Here is a 15,930-nt window from a genome sequence, read left to right as displayed (position 1 = left end):
AAAAGCCGATCATACGCGCCAAAAGAAGAAAATTCGATTTTCAGCTGGAAATACAATACAATACTGGTTTATTCATCATGGTCTATTCCTCATGAATAAACCAGTACTGTATTGTATTGTCGGTCTCTGTCTGTGCTTAAGCTAACTAAAGCTCCTTAAAAGTGTTCTTTGAACTGTGACAAGAAAGCCGAAACTTTGCAAACCGTTCTTGTTTCAGGGTGACGGTCAAAAACAAGATTATAACCTACAAATTGCAAACAAAGTTTCACAATAAAAAGACAAGAATTTAGCTTGTTTGAAAGCACACTTTCTATTTCCATTTTCCCATAATGCACTGTGCTTCCCCCAAATTTTGCATAAAGTATTGTTGTGAAATAATTCTTGGTTAATGCTTCATTTGTGCTTGATGAAGGCGTTTTTTCCAAAACGTCTCTAAATATGCCACTTAGCACCTTTTGTCAACTTAAACTAAGCAATTCAACTTAAAGTGATACACAGCAACAAGTTGTTTTTATTGCTGGAAAATGCAGAACTCCCAAAAGCATTTGACAACAGTAGTTTAAGCAATTTTTTTGGAGCAAACAGAGTGAATTATGGGCAATTGGAAAATAGAAAATGTGAGTGAAAACTTTATTAAAGTGTCAAAAACCTTATAGCCTGGAAATAAAACACCATACTAACTAGGGGACAAAACAGAGCATTTAAGTCGCTAGTCTCGAAACCCAAACTAATTATATCATAACGTCATACGAGGAAGAGAATTTAAAATTCAGCAGATAACTGTAAAATGATTGACTCTTCTGTCCTTAGTTCCATTACATTCATGTGCCAGAGGAATCTACGGATCATAATTGTTGGATCATTCAAGAAAAGAATTACCAAACCCGAGCATTTTTATATTGGCAAACTTTCCGGTTCGCTATGTTGTTCTCCTAGTAAATTCATTATTTTTTATTCACGGACCCATAAAGACATTGAATGGAGGGTTTCATGGTTCGGTGCATGTCTGTATTATTTATTCGCCTATGCACGCTTTTTGGCCCAGGCCCAGTTTTTCATTGTTTATGAACCAACCGTAGGCAAGTAACTTAATTTCGCATGCAAATAGCAGAAAAATCATCAACCATATAATAAATCGTACGGTTTAACACTAAATTCATTCTGCCACGACTAACTATAGCATGTGATTACTGAACTAGATCTGCGTGGGGATTTTAAAGCGGTAACACTGATTAGCAGCGAACAAACGTATTTTAATTTAGAGACATGCGCCGAACAGTGCAGCCCTCCCTTTAAACTGTCACTTCATCTTGGCTGTTCTTTCTACCCAACGTGAGGTAAGCATCTTTCTCTTTGTGAAATCATAACCTAGGCTTTGTAAGAGAAGCAGCCTGTCTCTTGCTCTAACATCCGTGAGAAAGAACAAAAAGACAATGAGGAAACGAGCAGGCTCGCCGCTCGCATATGGGGCTCGTTAGCTCAGTTTGCCGTCTCCGAGTTTTTTTCTTTTGAGCGAAATAGAGAAGATCGCAGTCTGGGAAGATTAGGAAAGATCACAATACCGATAAACAATTCGGCGCTGTTCAAAACTTTGTCGAGGTTTTATTTTTATCTGATGTCATCCGAAATTAAGGTGTAGAAAAAAGACACCAGTTTTGTCAGGCTTGCCACCGAGAAAAGTATTTAGAAGGTAAACTTGTTCATTATTTAACAGTTATTTTTAGAATGTCTCGTGTTTGTCTCGTGATAATCCATGGCTAACCATCAGTCAACGTAAAGGTTAGTGAACGTCAGCCTTCACATATCTCACCTTGTACTAAGTTTCGTTGTTCGCTCTGTGTAGCTTCTCTGCTTTGAGGTTGCCAAACACAATTTCCGCGCGCTCTCTTGCTAATGCAATTTAGCGCGCCCACAAGGATTAGACAAAGTAAACATTTCATCGATACAGTGATCATTTTATTTGGTCAATGCCCTTGCTGTCTCTGCTTTTTTAACCGCGCGGTTACGGGCCGAACGCGGTTTATGTTCTGCACGGAGTTTATTATTCTTTTTTAGTTTTGGCGGTGAGGAGACCGAAACTTCCTCTCGGCCAAATTTTGAATTACGCCACTTGTATTGTTTATTCGCGAAAAGCTGTTGAAAAATTAATACACGGACAGGTTTACAGATATTGCTTTCTTTATTGTGTGTGAAATATGTTTTCTTTTAGTTTTATCGAGGCGTTGGATTCGAAGGGAATGATAATACGCTAAAAAAAAGTATTACGCCAGCCATGGAATGCGCTGACGTTACAGCTTTCACTTTTGCTACCTGACATATAAGATCGTGTTTACCTTGCAAGTTTATTTTGCTAGAAGAGACGGTAATTAATATATTTGCAATTTTGCAAGTATTTCTTGTGGGTTTAGGCAATTGAAGTGTATTCTTTGGCTGTTTCATCGCAGCGAGTTAAGAGATCTGAAGGAAAATTAAATATTTGCAGAGGTAAATAGGAGCGTGCCAGAACTTGCAGTGTTTGAGTCAATGCTAGGGGAAAAAACACAACCATTCTAAAATTCGCCGTGGATAGCCGTGGATTCGCGCGTGACTACTTTGCTTGTTCTTACGCATAGCATAAACAAATTAAATTTTGACTTTTAAGGAAGAAAGCTGTTTGTTTATAGCGTTATTAATAACGTGGCACTCGTTTCCTTTTCGTATCATTCATGGGCATGTCACGAGCGGACTTCCAGATTAAGGCCATTACGTTATCATAGCTTTTACAAAGGCTAAGCCGGAGCGATGGTGCAAGAATACAGTTCGTGTTGATCAAGTGATGTGGTGTCTACAGCAACCAACGAATCATCAAGGACTGCTTTGGAATGTGAACTGCGTTGCGACTGTAGTGCTAAGAAAATAGTTACAATTTAAAAGCGCGGTTATAAGATCTAAAATATCTTCTTGTTTGAAAATGGCAAAAGTTCAATTGAGGCCTTACACTACTGTAAAATGATATTAAAATCGTTTAAAAAAGTCCAAGCTTTCGCCGATCTACGGCATCATCAGGGATAAGAAAAAATATTCCGCGTAAGGCTTCCATACAGATATAGAGTAAAATCGTGTGAAAAGCGAAAGAATGTGGGGGGTAGAATGCAAGAGCTAAATAATAAGATACAAATATGAATAAAAATGAATGATATGATCTAATGAGCGAGTGTCAAAGTACAAAGAGTCTCTAGATATGTTAAAATAATTATTAGAATAAAAGGTCCGCGGTAGTTTGGTATGTAAAATGCTTCGAACAGTCGTAGATTTGCGGGGTCGTTTTCTAGTACAATGGTCTTAATTTTGATGCCTTTGTGGACTTTGTTTTGGCACTTTGAAATGTGTTTCTTCACGGAGGACTTGTCATTGTTCAGGTGTTCTCTTACTCGATCGTGGATAAAGCTTGTAGTGCTCCCGATGTAGTATTGGTTGCAGTTGTTACACGGGATTTGGTAAACAGCGTTGCGTAATAAGCACAATTTGGTACTGAAGATAGGGCAGTTGGCCCTCGTGCATGTCCGTTTATGTTATTCTGAGAGAGAGCTCGTCTGAGGATGTATGACTTGTGCGGGACCCGTACTGGTATACCCTCTTTTCGGAAAATGTAAGTGATTTTGTAGTTGAGACGTTCGGAGACATATGGGATCTTCAAGTACGACCATTCTGTGTTGAGAGGTCGAGGGTCTTTCTGATGGTTCTGGGAGTGCTTAGCTTTGTCTATAGTGCCTTCAGGATACCCGTTAAGACGGAGGACGTCGTCGAACATGTTTTGATGCTTTGTGGCTGTCGTTTTTGTAGAACATTTATCGTTGACACGTTTCCGCTCATTACGAATGAAGTTGATCTTTGACTTTTCCGGTATTGCTGATTGGTGGTGAACGAATTGTGGTTTCTTTGTTATTTTGTTGTAAAATTGAAAAGAGCTTTTGCCGTCTTTGGAGATGGTGACATTGAAATCAAGTAGTAATAGTGAGAGGCCATTGGGTGTTATTTCTGGTTTCTAAATTTCAAACTTCTGAGGCATTCCCAGGCATTCTGGTTGATATTTTTTTGTTGATTTCGAGTTAGTTAAAAACGGGTTGTGTGTTTTAGTAGATGTTCATGAAACGGCCAAAAATCGTGAAGTCCGGCTATGTAAACAGTATGCCAGCACAGAAAATATATTGAAGTCCCCAAACATTTTATGGCTTTTTTGAGAACTTTAGTGATATCTCTCACTAGCCATATTAGAATTATGTATTTTTACTGTTGCCCAGTGCAGATATTTGCCATCAATTAAAGGCTATTCACAACACTATGAAGTATGCACCTTACTTAAGATGGAGCCACGGAGAGAAATCAAATTGTCTGGTTCATATGAATATCTGTGCTTTGAGAGTGATAATAGTAGAACATGATGCAGTAGATTTCATTTTCACATGACCTTTCTTGCTGTAGAAATACTAAATCAAAGACAGCTAATTAAATATGCATAAATTAGTGACAAACGGCCATTTTTGGAGGAGTTCCCCCTAACTTGAAGGGAATAAAATATTTTGACCTACGTTTTTGCCATAATCATTTACTCGCCAAAGCCAACATTTGCGCCAAGTTTGAGCGAAATCGGCGATTTGAGCTTTATCGCCTCCTGCCTGGTTTTCTCATGGACACACTTTTAAAGTCTCTCTGTTAAAACATTATTAAAATAGTGTTAACTTGTGAGCATTGTTAAAATCTTGTTACATGCAAATGAAAAAGAAAATCTAACGACTAGATTTTCTGCAAACAAACAAAATCGATTTTAAATGCTTGTTTATATTTATTTTTGTTGCCATGGCAATGGCTAATACGTCTGCTTAGCTATCAAAAATCTGAAGTTTGTGTTATTAAATTGCTTGTTGCCAGTATTAAGGGTTTTAGAGAAAAAGAAAAATGAAACACAGGTATCAAAACTGCGTTCGGCCACCTTAAGAGGCTTGCACTGTATGTTCTTAAGGTTAGTAGCAGCAGTAGATTAAAAGCCGTTGGAAGCCCGAAGACTCATTAGGTCTTGTATTAGCACTTTAGCCGACTATGAACTGTCTAATGCTTGTTCACCATTCACTGATCCTAAGGGAGACGTAATCGTAGACTATCACGTTTGCAATAGCTTAAGGAATTTAATGTTTGAACCATTCTGCTTTGCAGTAAAGGCTACATCATCTACTGTTTAGTCTCTAATGACTGAGCTTATTTATCTTGTACAGTTTATACTCATTGTTGAATATATTCACTATGGTAGTGGCCAACTCGAAAGGTTGAGCCCCTTCCGCCACTACAGACTCCTTTCTTGTTAAATGAAATTTTGCATTTGTGCTCTGCTTTTCTGCATTTTCTTGTAATAGGACTTAGTGTAAAAAAGAGAATTGGCTTGAACGTGGACATAATTCAGAAAACGCATTCGTGCTTTCTCTCCGCAGATGGGAAAAGCAGTACTAGCCCAGCCTGTAAGGCCAGTTGTTATTCTGACACAGTTCGTGTTGGTGGGTTGGTTTGTGGCGTTTGGTTTGTGTTGTTTGAAAGATGTTCATCCGGGGACATGTACCTGCGTTCCTTTTGGCCCCAACGGGACCGCTGTAACTTGTAAAGAAATTAAGCAAGTGCCACGTGATTTACCGTCCAATACGGCACATTTGTAAGTGAGGCGAAGTTACATTTATAACCCTTTAAATATACCACAAACTTTAATCTTTAATATTTTCCAGAACCCTCCTCAGATGGGTGAAATAACGAGAAATGATTAAAATGTCCTCAGTTATATTCCTAGTCAATTGCATGGGAAGTTTTAATATTTATCCACTTAATGTTTTTGCTATATGGCTCCACAACGCTCCCAAATATTGCCTGTTTCCTTAATTACATATGGTCAAATAAAGTAAAAATGCAACAATTAAAGCAAATAATCCCTTGCTTTCTTTTTGATACTGTATGGTCACGGTGGTATAGCATGTATAGTCATATATCTATGTCCTCCCTCCACCTCCTTTGTTTAGTTCCCTGGTTACGATAAACGTACACTGCTCAAGACACAACGTGTGTTGGCCACTCACATTATAAGTCTTCTAAACTTTTCTGGTGTTGCCATGGTTCTCTTTCAGAATTCTCTCGGCAAATCATTTGAGGTCGATAGAAGAAGACGCCTTTAGAAATCTAACATTACTCAAGGCCATGTAAGTTGATCAGCTTTATGGAAACACAAGATAGCAAATCGTATTTTTGTAGTGAAAGTAATAGCTCCAACTCAGCACAATTCACAAAAGACACGTCATTAGAACCTATAGCCGTGACTTAATTACTAGCGGCTGTTCGAAAAAGATCAGACCAGACTCGAGAGATCGGCGGGAATCGAACATGGACTAACTATGAAAAAAATTAACTTTACATTTAAATCATGAGGCATTGTTTTTACTGAAACTTTTTATGTATAGTACATTCAGTGAGATTAAAATGGTCTGACGAACGCAAGCCTTGCTGGTGTGTTTTAAAATCTATCATCCTAGTTCTTCGTCCATTGGTCGTTTTCAACTAATGTCATCGCCGCCATGTTGGATGATCATTAACCAGAGAATTGAAATAATATTCATATTTGGTTAGAGAACATAAAATGACGTCATGACATAAATACTTGAAACCGTAACCACATACAAAGCACAAATGCCTATTTCAAACTACCCAATCAGTACAGTCCTAGAGACAAAAAGATTCCATTTGAATTCAAATATTTAACTAAAAATACTGTGTTTTCTTTTCAGAGATCTATCAAGGAACAGCTTGAAGTCAATTCCACAAAACACTTTCCGTAATCTGAACTTACTGACATACATGCAAGTAGAGTTAATCTGATTTTTGTTACAGTCAAACTGGATCTTTGGTCACGAGCTCTTTCAATGTGCCATGTAGATTTGCTTTGCCTAACTTGCTGTACATTGTTAGTTCAACGTTAGACCCACTCTAGAGATTCGACTATTCCACAATTTGAGTCATGTCCACTCGTTTAGACTCGTCATGACGAGACGAATTTTTCTAACCTCTACCCTTTCCCGTCTAAATCACCTAAAAAGGGCGTTAATGCTAATTCTTACCCTGTGGGCAGAACTTTTCCGTGAGTCGAGTCGTGTCATCTTTGTGGACTCGTCACGATTTCCTACTCCCGTCCCCCCTCCACCTCACCTTCTAAAACCACCATAGGGCGCTTTTATAGAAGTCGACTCGGCTTAAACTTTTCTATAAGTGGAAGCACGTCGACTCGTCAGTACTTTTACTTCCTCTTTTATAAACCACAGCACTACCAGTGTGTTACGCCGGGAACATATCACTTCCTGGTTACTTGTAACCTCGAGGGAAGTAGAGTCGACGACTAGATTCTGATCTTTACGACATAACTTTCAATAAGTCGAGTCGACTACAAAGTTAGACGACTCACCTCACTTTTGGTATATTTGACAACCCTCGCTTTAGTGCAACTTCACATTGTGCATTTGAATACGCATGGTTATCCTCGTGCAATTTGGAACTGAAACAAGCACTAGTAAATTTTTCAAAGGCTAACAAAATTTCATCAGCGGGTGCAGGTTGCAGTCTGAAAGAAGTTACACGTGCTTGCTTATTCCAAAGTGCACGAGAATAATCATGCGATTACTTTTTTTGTTATCATAAACTTTATTGGTTTTCTGCACAACTAGTACTTACATGTGATTACGTGTTAATAATACACTCAAGTACAATTACTCAGGTAATTATCATAATTTTTTCGTTCTGATTGGTCAAGGTTTGTGTTACATTTAAGAGTTGCTCCACCAGCGGGCGTTGGATGTGTGCACAGGCCCGCAAATGATCCCCAAATTGGTCCAAAAATGATCCAAGGGGCCTCTTTCTCGAACGTCGAGAAAGTGGTGCTTTTGTATTCACAGTCAGGTGTTGTAAAGTCTCCTTTAGTTTGGCTCTGCTGGGTTCAGATGTATCAATATCTTGCATCTCATCCGGCAGGTCTATTTTCATGACCCGTACTTAGTCATATCCCTACTGGCTATTTAGCACCTCATTAAAGTGTGCTAACAATCTCTGGATTTTATTGCATTCATTACTGAGGATCTTGCCATTTTTGTCCTTAACTCCAACACTTTAATTTGCCTCCCTTTTTCATTACTCGTTACTCTGAGTATACGGTGTCTTCGTGTGCTGTTATCTAACTACATTTTCCGTTTCTTGTTTGGCTGTGATGGGTTCAGATATTCTGACTTTCCTTGAGCTGAAACATAATTGTTCCATGTCATTAAAATCGCAGAATTCTTAAAGACACAGAGGCGAAACTATCATTTTCCTTCTTGTAGAAATCTTGCTGAAAATAACATCAAAGGTGGATTTTATCTCCCTGGAAGTGCTTCACAAGTGTAAGTTATGTTTCTGTTTAACAAATAGATTGCATGTTGACGCGTAAAATGAAGTCAAAATGTGTTGAGAACAAAAAAAAGTGGCACACGAACAGTTATTTTGACGTTGTCTATGATCTATTACTGAATAGACATACGGCAACTTAGAATCTATTTGTTTTCAGTTGCTTTACAAATTTTGTAAAGAAATAAGTTGCCAAGTTGCTATCGACTTATAGAGACACGAATGGAAGTTTGGGAAAACAAGAAATACTATCTTTCCACAGTTTTTACAAGCCCTCCCAAACTTCCTAGGAAACACGAAGATCATGTTTTCTATTTTGATTATAAAATTCCGAGACAACAAAGAGAAAACTACTTTACTTTGATCATCAAAATGTAAATTATCTTAGCTCGCACCATTACTACGTCAATTGATTGCTCTAGTTCTTCTTCTTCTTCCTGGGCGACTCACCTCCTTCAATTTTGAAGATTCTAGTGAGCGTATAAATAAAAAAACTACAAATTAAAATAAGGCTAAAATGCTACAATAAAAACTAAATAATAATAATAATAATAGCAATAATGATAATAATAATAATAATAATAATAATAAAGTCAAAGTCAACATCGTTTGGTTTGGCCTTGGTCAGGCGGCAGGCTTTTCTTGAAGGCCGTCAAGTTTGGTGCATTTACTGTTTCATTGGCCAGGCTGTTCCACTCTCGTATCGTTCTCGGGAAAAACGAGTACATGTGGTAGTCCGTCTTTGAGCGGGGAATTTTGTACGCATCTGAATTTACGTGCCGTGATCTCCTTTGAAGTGGAGTCATGAACTCTTGTGCGTCCATGGCTATCAAGCCTTTATGAATTTTATACATCATGCAGAGTCTAAGTTTCTGTCTCCTAGTTTGGAGGGAAGTTCAGCCGAGCTCATATAGCATGTCCCCTACGCTGGATGTGTTGTTGTATCTGCCAAGAACAAATCTCGCTGCCCGATAATATTTCAGCTTGGTAACAAGACGAGGATGGCTGACTTTGTTTTAGTTTTGAGTTTCTATCGAGTTTAGGTGTAAATCTACCAGCGTTAAATCACGAATGCCGTTCTCTAATTGGCTACGCTACTTGCTACCTATTCTGTTGTAGATAGTGAGTGTGCGTTTGTGCACAAAATGACGACCGCTTCTTTGCGTTATCGAGGTGTTTGTGAAGAAGATTTAGATAAAGTGTTTAAAGACTAGTAGATATACACTAAAACAATTGGATTATTCGCTCTCTATTTCTACGCGTCATAGAAATCTCGAGTTCATAATCTAAATAGAAACACGATTTTCAATCAATCTGGGCTATTTTCTAACACACACAGTATGTATTAGTTCTATTGATGATAATATAGAAATAGTGTTCTCTGGTAGAAAGAAAAATAAACTTTTGACACCCGGTCTACTGTCTTCGACGGATAAAAACTGTATAGTGATAAAAATGATGTAACGTTAAAAATTTAAATACAGAGAGTAATTCGCATAAGTTTACAAGAAAATGACAGTACGTAGAAAGTTCTGTTCATGTTGTTCGATGCAACGTCGGGTATTGTGAAAAGCGCATCCCGCCAGTAGCATGCTGAAGTATTTATTGGATAATTGACTTTTGCGGTCTATTATTGTTTGACCTTGTGCTCTGAGTCAAATCAGCCAATTCAGGACAATAGACCAATCATAGCGCACATGGTAACTCACAATGTTGCTTTCTTTGTTCATAGCGAAATGCAACACAACAGAATATCGTTGAATGACTTAAAAATTATTCTTAGAGCGTCAAAAGACATCACCTTCTTGTAAGTATGCTATAATAACAGAAATAAAACTATCTAACAGCATTATGTCTTTTGGAAGGTGTATTGATTATTCCCGACCTACTGGGAAGAACATGTCGGTTAACGTTTGTTAACGTCGATCATAAATCACAAATAAATGAAGCAAATAAAATCGCAATATTTAGAGATGAAGTCACATCAGGCTTAGCTGGTTTTCATGCAGGTCCTCCATCCTGGACGAATTGGAGTTTGGAGATGTTGGTTTTATGGAGGGAGGAAAACCGGAGAGTCCGGAGAGAAAACCTTGGAGCAAGGCTAGAACCAAGAACGAACTCAACTCACTGCTACATATGGCACCGAGCCGGAATCGAACCCGGGCCACATTGGTGGGAGGCGAGCACTCTCACCAAAGCACCTTCCCTGCTCCCAACATTCTCATATTCCCCACGCTCGGTCTCAACACTGACACAAAGTCGAAAGCTTGTGGTGAAAAAGCTTTTAAATTTTAAAATATCTTGAAGCGCAAACGAAGGTTGGCATTAGTTGCCATTATTGTACCACTGAATCTTAGATTTAAGTTAAGTTTACTGGAGCTGTATTTCCTCTGCAGAGATATATCAGGAAATCCAATTGGACCTAATTTAACTTCAGACACCTTTGCTGGATTTCACAAGATGGTTCATTTGTAAGTTCTTTATAACTTTTTGATTTCTTTTTCTTTTTTTTCTTTCTGTGGGGAGATGTTGTTCCTTGCCATAAATTTATAAAAAGAAAATTCATCATATGATTTCAATGTTTATAGCACGTGACTATCTTTTTTTTTAACACGTGGATTATTTTGTTAGAAATATGGAAGGATGTGGTCTTCGGCATATTGAGAGTAGAAGCTTCCGAGCGATGAACAAATTGAAAGAAATGTAAGTTTACTCCTCAGTCCACTCAAGTACTTCAAGGCCTGGATCAAAGACTTTTACTTGTGAAAATAATTTATTAGCTGTATTTCTACAGACAATTAACAATGGAACTAAATTTAGGACACAGTTACGATTTTACGTTCTGAACATTTTAAAGTAGAATTGGCACTTCTGACAGTTCACGTGGCATGTCACGTGGCGTTAAGCGGAAAATAGCCATTATTTGAGGAATTGATTGCCGTGGAGACGCGGTGGCCTCATGGTTAGTGCGCCCGTCCCCGGCTCGAGCGTTCCTGGTTCGAGCCCTGGCCGGGGACGCTATGTTGTGTTCTTGGGTAAGAAATAGTGTCTCTTTCCACCCAGGGGTATAACTGGGCACCGGCGTATTGTTGGGGAAACCTAACAAATTTCGGGGAGTGACCTGCGATGGACTAGCATCCCGTCCAGGAGAAGTAGATCAGTGCAATTGAAATTCGCCACCAATTCATTAATTTACTAAATTTTAACAAAGGGATCACATGACATGTCACGTGATTAAATTAAGTTGTCAAGGCAAAGCAGAACGCGGAATTTAATAATAGGAGAAAATTTCAGCTTGACGAAATATGACAAGAGATATAGTTGGCCAATTAAAATTTACTTTACATTCCTGACCAAGGCCTTAAACTGCTTGAGAGGTCGATTAAAGCAAACTAATTCTGTTTGCATTAAAAAATCAATATGTTTTTTTAACCTGAGAAAATTATAAAATTACGTTTTTGCGATCACCAGGTGTAATAATTTTGGTTTTAGCAAAGCCATATCGTAATGATTCGATTTAGCGCCCGGAGTGCTTATTTACTTTTGGTTCCGCGGGGGAGGACGCTTATTTCTTTTTTGAGAAACAACCGAATGTTCAAAACAAAATTTTAACGGAAACTGTAGCAGTAACAAATGTAAAGTGAATATTCAATAAAAGTGATTCCTCAGTTTTGCATTGCGCATCCCTACTGCGCACGATTTTGGCGTCATAGCGCGCGCGCATGGGTGCGTGCACGTACACAACGTAAGAGATTTCCCTCAAGCTAAGCTCCATAGCGAAATTTACGTTTGTTGTCTCCCAAAAGAGCATGGTGACCTACATTTTTTGTTACATAAATCTGGTGGGAAAATGATTCTCTTTAAGTTAAAAAAATAAAAAAATTGTTCGAAAGGAAATAAGGATATCGCTAAAAGAGTCCACAAAATCGTTACTCCAGGATGCAGATTATGACCTCGAAAACAACGACTGGAGGAACATTTTGAGTCAGTGTCATTTACAGCTATTTAGAATTGTGTGATTTTTCCGTAAATTACATACTACATTGTTCTAGGTACCCGAGACTTTCTGCCTATCAAGATTTTTGTCAAGTATTGTTTTAATAACCTCTGCTTCCAGCTACCGCAAAGTTTAACGTGAACTGATGAAATAACTCGCGTACTTAGACATAAATGGAATAAGATTGGTCCATCATATCTCTTTAACGAGCATGGTGACCTAACATTTTTATTGTATTTTTCAAAACAGTGCTTGGTAGAGAACATTCAAGGGAAGTTTCAAAAAAATTGTTCGGCAACTTTTAGTTCTGAGGAATCACCTTAACGTGAGGGAATTTTAATCTACTTGGAGGCCAATAGCTTTGACAGTGGCACCTACAGTACATCGATATGTAAATAAAAGCTTAGCTTTCTGTTGCGGCATCTTCGACGTCCAATTCGGTAATCCCGTCGAAAGGATCCACATCGTGTGAATTGCTCATGCTTGTTGAAAAACCTTGAGCCGTTCTAGCCCTGCATGGTAAGGCTGATTTTCCCTGAAGCAGAATAGGGACGCTTACTAAAGCAAACACATCTGAAGGGGAGCGCGTATCCGAAAGGACGCTGAATCGAATCATTAAGGTAATCAAGAAAACACTCTATAAAAAAGTAATTATATTTAATTGTTACTAACTTAAGTGATATTTGTGTTATTTAAAACCCTCTCTGGCTAAGAATATTTTTCGACTACCTTAACTGCAGTCTTCAACGTGTAAAATGATACAAGAGGCGCGCAAATTCTAAAATATTCAAGCAATAGACCACACTGTCTATGCGTTTATAGCGGAGCTCCGCCGGCCCGAAGGACTACCAAGCGGCGCCCATACTCATAGAAACCCGTGAATCACTTTTGTCATGGTAATATGGCTAGCGGTATTGCTCGTAGGCGTGTACGCTTGACGACGGCGACGACGACGACGTCGCACAACAAGGGAGCCATACTCTAGCTAATAGAACATGCGGCCTTAGTTAACAGTGTACATCTTTGATATTGGAAATCCATTTTATTGTCAATTGACACCTGTCAAAACAAGGTATCCACTGACCAGTATTACGTGACTATATTGCGGGCTCATGGTTTTTTAACCGCCGATCAAACACCCTCATTTCGATTGAATCGCGGGCTCAAACTAGGTTACCTTATCGTAATCAGGGCTGGGTTGTCGAGAACTGAGCAGGTTAACGCTATCCCAGGATTGAGAGTTAACTGAAGTTTAATCTTTTTCTTGTCTAAATAGAAAATAATTCATGGGCTCGCGTAGATATGGAATTTGTTTTCGATTGTTCAACTCTATATCTTACAAGTGAGTGCAGCGAACGAGTTAGATATTAGGTTGACCACGTCCTCCTTATATAATACTAATGACGACGTTTTTGACGATTTTCGGAAGATTCTGGACCATTTTCCAAAGATTTCCGAAGATTTTCCAAAATTGTTCCGAAGGCCAGACGAACGTTTCCGAACATTTTCCGAATATTTCCGAACATTTTTCGAACATTTCCGAGCATTCTCCAAAGATTACTGAAGATTACCGAAGACGACCGAAGAAGATCCGAAGATGTTAAGATCATACACCAACAAATTTAATTGATTTTGTTACCAAAAATGTTATCTTGACATGTGATGATATCATATCGTTTTTAAGTTATCTTTTTTTTTAAAGTACCTTGGCACACCAATCAGATTGGAGCTACTATAAGCAACCGATCAAATTGCCGCTAGCAATCAAACAGAAACAGGTATTCTTGTATTGGTCTTATTCTGACATTTCCGATGCTTCGTTTACTATGGTTGAGCTCAGGACTTTGTGGATGGGTTTCAAGAGAGTTCAGAATTCGTTACTCAGCCGAAGAATCACAGTCTTTGGCATACACTAACATGTAATCAGGGCTTTGCTTTTTGCATTACGTGAAATTTTGGATGAAATGAGTCTTAGCCGCTCGGTAACCTAGTGAATTCTAGGACAGGAAGGATTGTTTTAGTCCAAAATACACTATTGGGATGGTCAGGAGGCCTCCGTCCGTGATGGTATTCGACAGACTCCCATCGATATCATTTGCATTACGTACAGTTCACGAAAGAAAGAGTCAGTCCAAACCGTTTGTGTTTGCGCAAAGTTTTTCAGTTTGTGAATGTGCGTTTCAATTAAGTAGCGCCGTTCTCGGAGTAATACTGTCTTCTCTTTGTAACGTTCCTTGAAATCAATACTGAGACACTCGGGTCGGTATAAAACGTAGACCCCTCAATCTGGACCCCCTACTGGACCCTCATCTGTCCCCCATCTGGACCCCATCTGGACTCCATCTGGACCCCTCCTGGACCCCCTCCTGGACCCCCTTCTGGACCCTTCTCTGGACCCCCTTCTGGATCTCTTCTGGACCCCATCTGGACCCCATCTGAACCCCCTATTTTTTTCTTCCAGAAAATACGGGCGGCTTATATTATTTAAACAATTAAACTAAGAGCATATCACGATGAAGTCTATTTAATCAGTGAGCAAGTGAAAAAAGTTTAATGAATTCACGCAGCGTTGTGTCTAGAATAATCTAATGGTTACGGCCTCAGTTAACTGGGTTTATTTTTTAGAAACCTGGTTAAAATTCCCAAATAACTTAACTCGGTTAAAGGTTGGTTATGACGAAACAACGGGGTTATACTTTATGAGCAGCTGTATTGAAATAGGTCATGAAGTGGGTGAACACAATTGACGTCATGACATGGATAAACCAACAAAACGACGGTCTTGATTCTTTTTCTTTGTTTTCATGTCCTTCAGTTTCTTTACATTCACAGCTAAGGCCGTCTGTGTTCCTTCTCATGCGCACTATACACGAATTTCCAATGCAGTCATTTCAAACACGATGTTGATTTTATGTAGATGTCAGAGTGCTTTCCATCGCCGTCGAATGAATCTTCCTCGCATTTAACTCTATCCGAAAAGTCAGCGACGGTTAGAGGAAATAACCAGGAATCCTACCATGCATGACTTTTATACCCGGGCTTTTATGCAAAGCACCTCCGAATAAACATCGAGTCCTATCACCAAGAGCTTTGCATATTCTTTCATTTACGACAAAGAGAAACATTCGCTTCCGAGCATCTTTATCGATAGAGAAGCGTGGATTATGGCACCTAGGAACTAGGAAATGCTCTCGGTCTAAAGCTGTTACGTTTGGAAAATGCACTTCACTTAACATTGTTCACGAATTCATTCATTCATACATTCATTCATTCATTCATTCATTCATTCATTCAACGGCATTTCTTGCCATTTTAACAAACTTCCCCTTCCCTTTAACGTATTCTTGTGTTCTTTGCGGAGGTCGATTAAAATTTCTCCTTCCATGGTGAATGAGCGCTTCCTGTGAGGGTTTCTTGCAAACTTGACTGATATGTTATAGCCGACACATATTACGAAAAAACTAGAAATCCGATCTGGTAATACTACCGTTTCGAAC

The 15,930-nt window shown here is 38.8% G+C and overlaps 1 protein-coding gene and 2 pseudogenes across 2 annotated transcripts in view; 2 read left to right on the top strand and 1 right to left on the bottom strand.

Moving 5' to 3' along the window:
- The window catches only part of LOC149106809 (uncharacterized), an 88,785-nt pseudogene that overhangs the window by 29,597 nt on the left and 43,258 nt on the right, over nt 1-15,930 (bottom strand).
- LOC110067441 (leucine-rich repeat-containing protein 3B-like) lies at nt 1,119-6,885 on the top strand. The gene is made up of 4 exons (XM_089297479.1): nt 1,119-1,337; nt 5,463-5,677; nt 6,141-6,212; nt 6,795-6,885. The coding sequence occupies exons 2-4, from the start codon at nt 5,463-5,465 to the stop codon at nt 6,883-6,885; spliced, it is 378 nt and encodes a 125-aa protein (XP_089153605.1). The 5' UTR covers nt 1,119-1,337.
- The window catches only part of LOC110067446 (uncharacterized), a 44,132-nt pseudogene continuing 38,055 nt past the window's right edge, over nt 9,854-15,930 (top strand). Inside the window, exons 1-3 of the transcript XR_016209625.1 lie at nt 9,854-10,243; nt 10,833-10,907; nt 11,068-11,139. The product of XR_016209625.1 is annotated as an uncharacterized LOC110067446 (transcript). The remainder of the gene's footprint in view (nt 10,244-10,832; nt 10,908-11,067; nt 11,140-15,930) is intronic.

Source organism: Orbicella faveolata, unplaced genomic scaffold (assembly GCF_042242905.1).
Source record: "Orbicella faveolata isolate gen_17 unplaced genomic scaffold, um_ofav_v1 contig_3, whole genome shotgun sequence".
Taxonomy (NCBI): Eukaryota; Metazoa; Cnidaria; class Anthozoa; order Scleractinia; family Merulinidae; genus Orbicella; species Orbicella faveolata.
Note: the sequence above shows the minus strand (reverse complement) of the source record. Positions and strands in the feature narration are given on the sequence as shown.